The 13,368-nt window shown below is 38.2% G+C and overlaps 1 protein-coding gene across 4 annotated transcripts in view; it reads right to left on the reverse strand.

Annotated features, from left to right (window-relative positions):
• Nucleotides 1-89: 89 nt before the first annotated feature.
• Nucleotides 90-13,368, reverse strand: part of LOC135689766 (uncharacterized) — a 64,274-nt gene continuing 50,995 nt past the window's right edge. For all 4 annotated transcript variants that reach the window (XM_065207123.2, XM_065207107.2, XM_065207115.2 and 1 more), the window contains 14 exons: nt 12,875-13,005; nt 12,655-12,771; nt 11,374-11,487; nt 10,980-11,093; nt 10,463-10,576; nt 8,554-9,331; nt 8,054-8,295; nt 7,455-7,700; nt 6,920-7,072; nt 5,187-5,414; nt 4,789-5,016; nt 4,155-4,385; nt 3,274-3,933; nt 90-2,754 (listed from right to left, as the gene is read on the reverse strand). In XM_065207123.2, the coding sequence (XP_065063195.2) occupies nt 2,297-2,754; nt 3,274-3,933; nt 4,155-4,385; nt 4,789-5,016; nt 5,187-5,414; nt 6,920-7,072; nt 7,455-7,700; nt 8,054-8,295; nt 8,554-9,331; nt 10,463-10,576; nt 10,980-11,093; nt 11,374-11,487; nt 12,655-12,771; nt 12,875-13,005 (3,814 nt within the window). In that variant the 3' untranslated portion in view covers nt 90-2,296. The remainder of the gene's footprint in view (nt 2,755-3,273; nt 3,934-4,154; nt 4,386-4,788; nt 5,017-5,186; nt 5,415-6,919; nt 7,073-7,454; nt 7,701-8,053; nt 8,296-8,553; nt 9,332-10,462; nt 10,577-10,979; nt 11,094-11,373; nt 11,488-12,654; nt 12,772-12,874; nt 13,006-13,368) is intronic.

The following is a 13,368-nucleotide window of genomic DNA, read 5'->3' on the forward strand; positions in this document are numbered from 1 at the left end:
ATTGTAAATATGTTTTCTACCGTTAACATTCAGCAGACAATTTCGACTGAAAAAATAAATAGGAATTGACGCAAGAAAGAGAGGAAATATTCTACAAATCTAATATCGGTGATTTGCTTTCTGATAGTGTATAACAATTTTCGATTCAAAATAAATATTTTGTTTCATACAATATCAGCAATCTATTGATCTTTCAACGAAGCAGGCTCTTAGAAACGAGCGGTAAAACCATATATTAAGTTATGCCCAGTTTTATTTCTACGAAATGGCAAGTTAAGTTAGACAAACGCGAACACATTTGTTCCTTTTATTAAGTATATAGCTTTATCAAAAATTGATACGTATGTTACTTTCCAAGAATACAGGTGGTTAAAAACCCAAATAAGAAGTTAATATTGGGTATAATATTGGAAAAGTTTTACAGCCACAATACTGCATTATACAACAAAAGGGGGGGGGGAGGGGGGTGGTAGGCAGCGATTGGATAGGCGGCAAAATAAGTCTTTCTAGCGGGTGTAGCTAAAATTTACAAATAATCAGACGCTATCGGGTGCACAAAGTGTAATAGTTCCTGGGATGCAAAATTCAAGACATCTAACATCTGTTTAGTGATATCTTCACAAGCAGCAACAGAAAGGAGGTTTAACACTGTTCAAGCTTATCATTAGGAACGCTTTATGGTCAAATTTTCTATCAAGATAAAAGTTCGAACGTGTTTCACGACAAACTGTTATGCGAAGGGGACCCGGAGGGTGAGAGAAAATGGCCCAGGGTAGGGAAAGCGTTTACATATGGAAATGGTTATAAACCAGCACTTCTCGCTGACTGAGTTTGCTGAGAGAAATCTATATCTACCAAATTAGAACGACTTTAAGTGCATTAAATCAATTTAACATTAATTGTACTTTGTACAAAACGCAAACACAATAAAGTTATTCGAACGTACTCGTTACATTGACGTAAATAAAGGATAAGGATCTAGAACACGGACTAGGCCAAGTATATTAGCACTTAGTCGCTATTGTACGCTGGGGCAGTACAGGAGGCCACGGCTTAGAATTGCTCCAATGACAGTTCAATTAGCAACGGTTTATTCACGAGTAGCTACGTTTAAGAGTTTTCTGCGGTTAAAAAAGTGGGATGGGAGACATCTTGTCCAATCTAGACCCATTATCGTATGTCGCTGAATTCAGGCAAAAATTGGCAATATCTGATCTTCCGCAGACAGATATGCCTTTCGCGGTGGGTTGTGGTCCTTTTCTAGGCTTCTCCCTTGCGATAATATTGTAATAAATGATGGATGAATTCGCTGATATTAGCTAGTTTTCATTTGATAATGACTATTATCGCTTTGCAGCTGCTTACTGTAACGATATTGGATTTCTCGTTGATAGAATAATAACTGTCTAGAAACAGTGTCCATCACCGTATTGGAAGAAGGTCGAGAGTGCTCGTCTTACAAAGTATTAGAAAACTATACAATTATATGTATGCAAACTCAACTAAAATAATCTAAATTCCCCCCTGAATCAATATTCTAAAGTACTCTTCTTTACATTGAGTAACGTCAAAACAACAAATTCGGACTAAAAACAAAAGGAACGCAACATAACTTAAAATTTCCATTTACATATTTACATAATTATATTGCCCCTCTAATTTTTGAGAGATACAATACAGGTTGTACTGGTACTCACATAATTCTATATCTACAAAAATTCTCTGGTTACCAAAGCATTTCCCTACGTAATTCGTGACAATACTTGTTTTTAAAGGCGAGGCACGGTCAAATCTAAGTATGTAGTTACTGCTACGCGTGTCTCGTGTCGATTATAGGGCTTCCATTTCCAGCAATTCTTTCAATATGGAATACCGCCTGTTTGTTCAGCTACAGCCAGACAGACGTATCCATTCTACATTCTATTTAATCGCCTTGAAACTCAATGTAAACGTTTTTGCCCTCTTCGCTAAACGTGTACTCAGTCTAGGACATCAAATGCCAAGACTGAGGCAGTCAAATCTTCAGTCAACGACTTCGTGATCATCACAAAGGGAACACGAATAGCCAATGTTCTCTACCAAGAACCGAACTAAACCTTGAAACACCATTTGATCTTTAGGAATTTCCTACAAAAAATCCTCCGAGTTCGGTGATAACGCGGAATCGACACACAGTTCTCTTCGAAGGCCTAACCACAATTTACTTTCCAAAGGGCAGCCTTTCTTTCGTCAGCTGGGTATACGATGGAAAATCCATCCAGTTGATTTAACGCCAGCCAGTCTGGCTCGACTCGAGCTAAATAATAAACTCTCTCTGATCAGTATCCGAAGGCAAGTCAATATTTATCATATCCGGCTTTTCCATCGAATCTTCCGCCTCCCGTTGCACTAAACGAGCCGCGCGCACGCCGGCTAATAATCGGTTATCGCTTACATCAATATCCTGATCATCGTAAGGGTCTAGTGACGAGTTCCCAGCAGATGAGCAACTAGGGCCTAACCCTGTAAGCTCGGTCGGCGAGCTGTTCTTAGTTGTTGATTTCAAAGTATTTTTTTCTTTTCTACAGAGGTTTTTATCTCTGCGTTTTCGATGCCAACTATTCCGGGTTTTCGTAAAATAGCTAGCTAAATGTTGCTCGTCCGAACTGTCAGGCTCTTTGGCACGATACCGTCTCGTTGTTATGCAGAGAACGAGCAAAAGGATTGCTGCGAGTCCTACCATACAGGCAACCAGCGGAATTAGGAAGACAGGGCCTACAAGGAAAACAAATGTTCGATCAAGTTACTATCATTTTAAGGATAAGAATGGGCCTTAACGTTGGAAGGCAGCCAGCAAAAGTCAGACCTAGAGAACGTAAGAATCATACTACAGGCAGGTATGCTGAAATAAAGGTTTATAGACACTAGTTGTGTATCAGGCATGGCTACACATGACGAAAATGATAAACCTTAATAAAGTGAACATGAGAGGTGAGAACTCGATCAGCAAGTCAACAAACATGACTTGCAGAAAATGTCACTAAAAGAGGTTATATTCAACGATGAAACATTAACTAACAACGATTCCCCATACAATTAGGGACTTACCAATCTTTTAAAAAAACAGACTGTCTTAAAATTGGCGCGTACCAAGCACAATTTCTGTTGAAACAGGGCTAAAACTTTAATGGCAAGTTTTAATTATAAGAATACTTCTTGGACTGGATTCTCTTGATATCCAGGAAAATAAAAAACATGATACATCTTTAACAAATTATGCAAAAACAAACATACCTTGAGTAGAATGATATGACATGACCATTGGTCTTTCAATAGTTACTTGAATAACGGCAATAAATATATTGTACATAGTTGTATTTGTTGCTTGCGATTTTATAAGACTGGCGAGCTCCAAGGCAGCTTTTGGTGCTACCCCCGTTCCTGCACTGCTTATCGAAACAACGATGCTTGATGCATTCTCTGGGTTGACGCCCCCGGCTCTGTTGCAATGAACTTTAATAGGGCCTTTCAAGGCGTAAGATCGAAATAATTTCAGGTACCGTAGCTGATGGCAAAACTCTTCAAGAATCGTTCCTTTCGGCATCTTTCTGGCATCGTAGACGATATTTACTTTAGCACAGTCGTCAGTAAGTTTTGACATCTCCGTTGCAGGGTTACAAACGCCTTGATTCACCTCTGTGTACTTTCCCTCGCACTGTCCCCATGGTGTACAAGGAGGAGTAAGGCACAAACGGTCCTCCTTCTCTTTGCAAGGGTGGTCCTCTGTGCAAGTGTCCTTGTTTTCTTGGCTCATGCAGTTGGAAGGACCACACCAAACTTTGGTGCACGTTACTTTCCGGTTTTCGCATGTGCACGTGTTGCATTCTTCAGTCCAGGTTTTGTTGTGTTCCATGAAGACATCACCAACCAAACATTTGGCATTTTGAATCACAACTGTGAAAGTAAAAAACTTTTAAAACTGCACCAACCCTTACATTAAACGCTATAAATCATTTAGTGGCACATTAAATCTTCTTATGAAGTAATTAAATGGAAGACAATTCAGAAAATTTGAGACCTATTGAAGTGAGGATAAATACATAAACCTAAAATAAAACTAAAAGTTATTTTCTCCTTTTTGATGGGAATGCGCAAGAAAAATAGATATATCTTACCTTCGCATCGCTTTCCACTTCTTCCTTCGGGACATATGCAGGTATACTTGCCGATGCCATCGATGCATTTGGCACCAACGCCTGGCACGCAAGGTGAGCTGCTACATTCATTTATGTTAATGCGACAATCAACTCCTGCAAAGCCTGGTTTGCATTTGCAACGGTACCAATTGGGGCCATCAACACAAACACCCTCGTTAAAGCACGGGTTTTGCGCGCAGTCGTCTTTATCTACAAATCGAAGAAAAAGGATATCATAAATCAAAGAGTAATTCTGAGGGTAATTTGGAAATGAAAGAGCTACTGTAGGAAAGAATGAGCGAGTATGATCGAACTTGGCCTTTGAGTGTTTCAACGCGAGACGAGAAGTGCCTTGGAAACTTGATTACGCCCTAAAACGGCATCATTCGTGGCAACGTTCTATATTTATCAACATAATAAAAATAGTTGACTTAGTAACTAGGAAAAATCTTATGCATAAAAGTCAGTTTTACGATAAACTATCTTTAGGCATCCCCCAACAATATCTTCCAACGAATCAAGAAAACTTCTGGCAATTGGAGCCTTCACCTCTTCTGAAAGCATACAACAACAAAACACAAACAGTCATTCAACAGTAAGGCAAAATACTCACCAATCTCACAGCGACGGCCTTCAAAACCCTCGCTGCATTTACACGAGGCGATTCCTCCATTATTAAGACAAACACCACCATTGCGGCATGGGTTTGGCTGACATACAGCTGCAGGTTCACTGCATGTTCTCCCTTTCCAGTTCGATGTACACTGGCAACGAAAGGTCGTGACGTCATCTTCACAATGACCGCCGTTGTTGCACGGGTTTCCTGCACAATGTGATATACCTAAAAAGACAATGGTTGAGTGAAAATCGGTTGACCTGAGCTGAGAAATATTAGAAAGCAACAATTTCGGAAGAATGTCTTGCATGAGCAGTCTACATTTCGGGAAAGTAGAAGGAAAATAAACTTAAATTTCTTGAAAAGTTTCAAACGAGAAATGAAAATATACTCACGCGATGAGCAAAATTTCCCTTTCCAGCCATCTCGGCATTTGCATTCAAAATCATTGACGAGATCAGTACAGTTGCCTCCATTCAAACACGGCATGCTGGCACAGTCATCTTTATTAGTTTCGCAGTACTTTCCTTTGAAGCCAGGTCGACAGAGGCAACTGTACGAGGCAAATGCATTCAGGCAAGTTGCGCCATTCTGGCAGTTGTTTTCAGCACAGTTATCAATATCTAAAAATAAAATCAAGTATATCATAGAGTGCAAGGTTATTTCGTAAAAGAAAAGTAGCAATCATGTCATTTGAATAGAGCATTTTTCTGATATTGGTGTTTTGGATTGAGTGTAACTCGTCTCAAAGTCTCGGCTTTAATGACTAGTTACGAGAGATTGAGGGATTCTTTCAAAATTGAAGCGAAAACTCTTTAAACGAAAACGAAATAATAAACAAAGGCGAAAAATGGGAAAGACATCTATTGTTAAAAAGGTTTTGTTGATTGTTTTCAACGTGTCTTAAAACTAATGTATGGTTAAGCGTTAATTATGAAATACTGGGAAGGAGCTTGAATAGTTTTATGTTGATGAACCAATGTGGTAAACTTTACTCCTTTACGATGTTATTCATCGCAACCTGCCTTATTCTCTAATGTGTTGACTGCCACAGCTAAGCTCAACCAATCAGCATTTATTATTTCAATGGAAAAACAAATCAATTTGCAAGTATTAAATCACCAGCCAATCAGATTGCACGCATTTCAATTATCGTAGTCGCAGACCATTCCCTACGCAAACTCGATAGCACAATGATGGCGCCAACACTTTGGGTCAGTGGGTCTTACAAAAACATTAGCTCGATGACAAAAGGATGAATCGATAAAAAGATGAATGAAGGACACGCGACCATCAATGGATGTCGCTCATTCAGGAGAGTTTACTATTTGATACACGTGCCCAGTATGAGTTCAATTAATTTATCATTCAATTTTTAAGAAAAACAAACCAAGATCACCGAATTTGATCACACTGAACAAACATACCAAATAAGAGGGCGGAGGGAGGCGGGCAACCCATCAAATAGTGTTATGGACAATCATAACATTCATATAAGGGTCCTTTATAACATGCATGACTAAAAAAGGCTGTGAAGAATTTTGATACAGCGATATATGAAAGTTTTATATTTTAAAACAAGATTTCTACTCTATATAATTTAATCTATGTGAAGAAATAAATGACAAGGTAAGACAGCGAGCTGTCTATGTACTTTGAAAAGAATATGCTTCGCCATGTGCCAAAATATTACCATAAAAAGAAGGTTTTTATCAATAGAAAGACTGGAATGAGCTTGTTCAGACCTAACAGGCTAATGCAAAATTTGATAAACAACTGATGAGTCAATATTGTCAGAAGATGAGACATCCCTTAACAAAACCATGCAGCTGTCTATACAATGACCTTATTTTGCCAGAAAAAGAAGTTCTTACTAATTGACAACGCGAGTGCGATCCCCAGAATGAAAGGTAAATGTTATCATTGCATGGAGATGTGAATAGCGAGCACTCTTGCCTCTTAAACATAAAGCAAGCAGTCTCACTTTGTTTCTAACCATCAAATTTAGTGGCAATTTTAACGAGTGTAGATATACCAACTTTTTGTTAAGGTGACCGTTGGATACGTAAAAGCAGCCTTGTGGGTTGTTTTTCACCCAACTCAACAGGTATAAAAAGAGATTGTTTACCTGTTTCACATCTTAGGCCAGTCCAGCCAGGATTGCACGTGCACTTGAATCCTCCATCTTTCAAAACACTACAGGTACCATGTTTGCCACAAACACCAGTACGGACAACATGCGTTAGATTTCCGTAAACAACTCTAGTACAGCTGTCGGTGACTAAAAAGCAAGTTTTATACCATCAACGTAGAACCGCGAATCAAGGTTGGATCAGGCGTAGAACACAAAAAGTAATCTTTCAAAAATATAGGCGTGCAAATTCGATTTTCAACTACCCAAGCTGCTAAACATCTACACCTTAAACATCTGAAATGTGCAAAATGGCTTTCTTGACTAAATCATTTCATAGACAAAAGATACACAACCTTACAGCTAGATCTCACAAAACTCCCTTCTTCCTAGGACATCTTGTCAAAATTTTGGATGCCACTCTTAACTAATTATGGATGCCACTGTGTCAAAAGAACAGGCCAAAAAAATAAATCGAAATTTGGATGCCTCAAGACCAAAGTATTTATCAAAAGAAAATTTATTAGCTTACCTTGCTCGCAAAATTTTCCTCTTTTTCCTTTCGGACACTGGCAGACATAGCGATTTTCCTGATCCAAGCAAGTAGCTCCATTGCGACATGGATTCGAGGCGCACTCATTAATGTCGACCTTGCATTGCTTCCCCTGGTACCCTGGTTTGCAGACACAGCTCGGACCACCAATAATATTCATACATGTTCCCCCATTATGGCAAACATAAGATGCGCAGTAGTCAATCATCTGCTCACATCGTTTTCCTATTAAGGCATAATTGACATTTAAAGATGTATTTTGACCACAGGCCTTTCAAAAACTTGAAGAATTAGCCAGGCATACCTTTTAATGTTCTTGATTACCTGACTAACATTCAGAATTTAAAACACTATTACCTTGAAGATTTCCGGGAATAGGAGTTTATGACAAAAGAACACAACCAACGAGGGATTATAGTAGGAAAACAGAAGGAAAACACTGTATAAAACTAAACCAGCGATAATGAAATCTGGAAGGTTAATCGTAATATAGCAGTTAGAAAGAATAGGTTGCAATCAACGGTCTTGAAACATAGAGAAAGAATACATAGTGATAATACAGATGGTTAAGGACCAACCTGTGAAAGCTCCACCGCAGGTGCATTGGTAGTTTCCAATTAGGTCAGTGCATGTTCCTCCGTTCAAACATGGCGAAGACGAGCATTCGTTGATATCAACATTGCATCGTTTCCCTGTGTAGCCTTTTGGACAGTTGCACTTGTACGTTTCAGCCTGCTCTATGCACGTGCTGTTGTTTAAACATGGCTGACTCAAACAGAATTGTTCCTGAATCTCGCAGTAGCGGCCAGAGTATCCATGCCTTGAAGTAGAATCAAACACATGTGAGTAACATGAAAGCAGTCATGAAAGCCAGTTAAAAAAAGATATTACTTTTAACAAAAACTGAAATTCTGTCTACTTAATTGAGCCAGAGATTTTGCTGTCAATTATGGCATCTCAATGAGTGGTCATTGAAATGTCAGCAACACGCTCATGAACGAAGTTGAAAATGCTAATCAGAACTTTTTATGAAAGTTAATGCAAGAATAGTTAGCCACCTTGGAAAAATTCTACTCACTTGCACTTGCATTTGAAGCTGTTTAACAAATTGATACACGTCCCCCCGTGCTGGCATTTTACATTGATGCATTCGTCAATGTCATACGTGCAATTAACACCAGTATATCCAGGAGTGCATTTGCAGGTGTACTTTCCAATTCCATCAATGCATTCACCATTATTCTTACACGGTCTGCTTAGGCAGTCGTTTCGATTCCTTTCACACGATTTCCCTTCAAATCCAGCTGGACACACGCACTGATAGCCATTCACTCGATCAACACACACCCCACCGTTCTTGCACGGGTCGCCCGTGCATTCATCTATGTTAATTTCACAGTACCCACCAGTGTACCCTGGTAAACAGTGACATATAAACTCTGATTTAGGCAAGCTGGTGCAAGTCGATCCGTGTTGGCAGCGATTGTGATTGCAATTGCCCAGATCAGCTGATGCTTGTCGCACAGAACAGTTCTTTCCGCTCCAATTAACTTCGCAATCGCAACGATAATCATTGTCCAGGTCGGTACAAATACCATGAATACAGGGGTTTGGTTGACACTCGTTCGTGTGATGTTGACATCTGTTTCCATAAAAGCCAGTTTGACAGACACATTGATATGAAGAGACCTTGTCCATGCAAACACCGTTGTTCATGCAAGGGTTGCTTTGGCAGTCATCTACATTGATTTGGCAATTCTTCCCAGTGAAGCCAGCAGGACAGAGGCATCGATAATCGTTTTCAAGGTCCTGGCACAAGGCTCCATGTTGGCACTGCCCTCGACAGTCCACAATATCTTTAAAGATACAAATGCAACTAACAATGATTCAAATAGCAAATTACAAAGAAATATAGGCAAAAGAATGACTTCAAAAATATTTTTGTCAAGAGATATAATCAGCATGGAAAGAAGTAAACAGATATAGAGAAAGGGCCTCCACATTATTAATCAAACATCCCTCGTGGTTTCTTTACATTTGCCAGTAAAAATGTATTAAAAAATAGCTATGACCTATGTGATATCATAGTGACAAGCATCTAAATGATGTAGGTAGTAGATTGAACGTAAAAGAACTGAGCCACGCTAGATTTTGTGCATAAGTAGAGTTGAATGGGCTGCGCACGTTCTTTTAGAAATTTATAAATTTTCTACAGATAAGAAAATTTGAATAAAAATGATGTGAACGTTACAATGAAACTAACAGAATAATAGTTGAGCACATGGAAAAAGTTTGCATTATTCATTGGTTAAGGCAAAAGGGAATTCGTTTATCAGGACACATAAACACGATTGTTATTAGCGGAGAACTAAAAACAGTAGCAAAACATCTTTAAAGCTGACAGCAGCTTTGCTGTTCTAAGATTGCGCATGATTTCTCAATAGGCCCGCCCTCTCCTATACAAATATCTTTGAAAATCCTATCGCTTTGGAACTACAGTGCTCTGCTTGCAGGCTTTATCAGCGCAGTCGTTTTCTGACAGTTAGATAACTTTTGCTTTGTGCATATTGCATTAATAATTCATCAGTGCTTTCAAAATACATCAGACTTTCATTTATCAAGGACATATTAATTGTTTTCAACTCAAAGTCACTGGGAAAAAGGTATTATTTATGGATAGAATTTGAACACATTTTGTAGCAAAATATTCTATTTAATGTTCTTGAGATTTTCTGTAGTTTTACCTGCATAATGGTATATTGCTGACAGTGTGGGGAGATCTTATGAATTAAAAATCTTATGAATTTTCAACAGTTCACAGTGAGAAAGCTGTGGTCGAAATTTTATAATCCAACAAAGCAAGATTCGCTTTGTTTCATTTTTCATTTCCATAATAAAATCATCCGCTACGATTAGCAAAATTTAGACCAAAAATGTTCTTCAATATCTGTTTGCAATGTCTAACGTCTAGATGGAATTTTTCTTACCTTGGTCACAATTCTTTCCTCTCCAGCCAGGTTTGCACGAGCAAGAATAATCATTGACCAGATCAGAGCAACTCAGGGAGTTCACACATGGGCTTGACAAACATTCATCAATGTCTAGAGAACGGAAAGTGTTATTAACACTTAGAACGAGTTCTGCATAACACAATATAGTTAATAAAAGTAGGTTATGAAACCCTTATAGCTAGAATTCACTCACATGTTTCTCTACTCCGACATATGGTATTAAGACCACGCAAAAACATGGTCAAAGGTTACAGAGGTAACAAGAGATGACGAGTAAAAAGGTATAGCATCGTGGTGGGGGTCGAAGCGGGTGCCCCACAACATTCTTATAAGATATGATCTTTTAAGTCACTATATCAGATCCTTCAATATTTACTTTGCTTCGACCTATTCAAGACATACGCCCCCCTGTAGAAACAAATTAATCAGCAACGATTAGTAATATTAGACATGCAAATAGGTAAAATGATTTCCACAGTATAATTGATCTTACTTCGCTGACATCTAACACCTTCCCAGCCCTTGGCACATTTGCAGGAAAAGCCGTTGACCAAATCGATACAAGTACCGCCGTGTTGGCATGGTTTACCAACACAATCATCGATATCTAGAAGAAAATTACTTCAATCAATATCTGAACACACAAAACCATTTGATGTTTTTGTCTGTACACACAAAACACTACTATTTGAAAAGCAACGAAAGAGATAAAAAGCTTGGGATTGCTAGTCCATTTGATACTACTTGAGAAACAAATTGAGGCGCAGATTCATAATTACTGAAATATATTCCATTTGTAGTAACGGAAGTTTAAGTGATGCATTGATTTTCAACTCTGCGAAACCAATGGCAGAATCTAACTAGAATTATTGCAACTTGCTACCTACTTTTTTCGCATCTTTCTCCATCAAATCCAGCTGCACAAATGCACTGATATCCATTTTGCCGACTTATACATGTAGAATTATGCAGACACGGTCTTGACGCACACTCATCTCTTTCTGAAGTAAAAGTGAGTTCCAAATGTTTATACTCGTTCATAACCCATAGAGGTAATTAGAAAAGCACCGAAAAAGCAGAAATCATCTAAGAGAAATACTATAGAACAGATGAAGGTCATAGTAAAAGGGCAGGACTGATTCTTGAGTAGATAAGGCTCCATATATGTTACTGAAATAAAAAAACGGGAGTTGTTTGCAGAAAAGAATGGCGCTGCTTAGAAGTAGAAAAGATAACTGTGGGATTTTTGACGTACGATTTTTGAAAATTATCTCAGAAGACGGAATTCAAACACGTAACATCGTGATATGAAAAACAAGATCACCAACAAATAAAACAGGTCCATGTTGTATTGATTAAAATACAAATCCCTACAATTTCAGACTTCTAACTAATAAAAGAGTCATTCAAGTAACCTATGGTGGCTTTACATCATTCTAACTGAGCAAAATGCGTCTCAAAAAATCTTTTCGCGTTCACATACTGCAGATTATTATGTCTACTGATCAAATATTAAAATCTTCACGACTTCATTCAAACAGCTCGCACATCACCGTCTGATTTCATAACAAAACAGCGTGAAAATCCTTACAAAAATTTCCGGTTCAAACTAACATTCAGATTTTCTCATGACGTAATACCAGAAACAAACACGAAACTAGGCCTACAGAAGAAATCTAACAAATAGGCATGCGAAATACAAACAAACGGCACAGTGAAAGAACATTATTAAGTGTAATGTATCGACTGGTAACATTTGTAGAATCGACAATGATTTTTGTGGAATTCTAACACAAGAAAGGGCGGTCTTTCTTACAAAGTCTTTCAAAACTATACATATGGATATATAAACAGAAAAACATTGCGTAAAATTTTGGTGGAATGTGCGACAAGAATATAACAGAATACAAGCTAAAATGATTGAAAACAAACAAAGATTGCAAAAGTTAGGGCTTTCAGCCGAAAAAGGAATTTCTAAGTCTATAAGCATACCAAATGGCGATTGGAATGACGCATTTCGCAGTCAAACAAACTTTTGCGAGTCCCTTGTAATATTAAATACAAATTGTTTCTGCTACGCATATTGAAGCCTACGTGAAAGTAACCTTCATCAAAGACGCAGGCGGTTTCATCCAAAGACTTTGCTGAAGACAAGGAAATAAAATTACCTCTTTCGCAATTTTTCCCAGAGAATCCTGGAAGGCAATAGCATTTGTAGTTGCCAGGCGATGTATTCAAACAAGTGCCTCCGTTCCGACAAGGTTGATGACGACACATGTTCAAGTCTAGAACAAACATAGGAAACTTATTTAAGCCCTTCTGAGTTCAGGGAGACATATAACGATCTGAAAGGGTTTAAATATATAAGTACGTTGGCGATCCTCATACCTTGATTGCAAAGTACACCGCCCCATCCTGGCATGCAATCACATTTCCAAGGGGTTGAGCATGTTCCGTGTACACAGTGGGGAAATGTCTGGCACTCGTCACATAATGGCCCTTTCCATCCGCTCAGACACCTAGATCAAAAGTATTTGTAATAAATATAGTGCAATAATAACTTCTTAGAAACGATCTAACTCTGGAACACAGAAGAAAGATACACTGGTTGATGAAGATTAAATTCGCGCTTTTCTATTTCTATCTTTTATTTACCAATAAAAATAAAACTATTTCAAGGAAAAATGAATTGTTACTTCTTTTTTAGAATAAATCTTAAGATACAAAATTGTGGTTGATTAATACAATTCTGGGTGCATGCGAGTCGGGAAGTAAATATTTTATCGGAGAAGGACAATAGAGTAAAAGACAATATCAGCAGTGGCACATTAATTTGCTACTGGAAAGCAAATAGCAAGAAGGTGTTTACATGGCAGACAAAC

Source organism: Rhopilema esculentum, chromosome 10, assembly GCF_057945365.1.
Source record: "Rhopilema esculentum isolate cy_ngs chromosome 10, ASM5794536v1, whole genome shotgun sequence".
NCBI classification, from domain to species: domain Eukaryota; kingdom Metazoa; phylum Cnidaria; class Scyphozoa; order Rhizostomeae; family Rhizostomatidae; genus Rhopilema; species Rhopilema esculentum.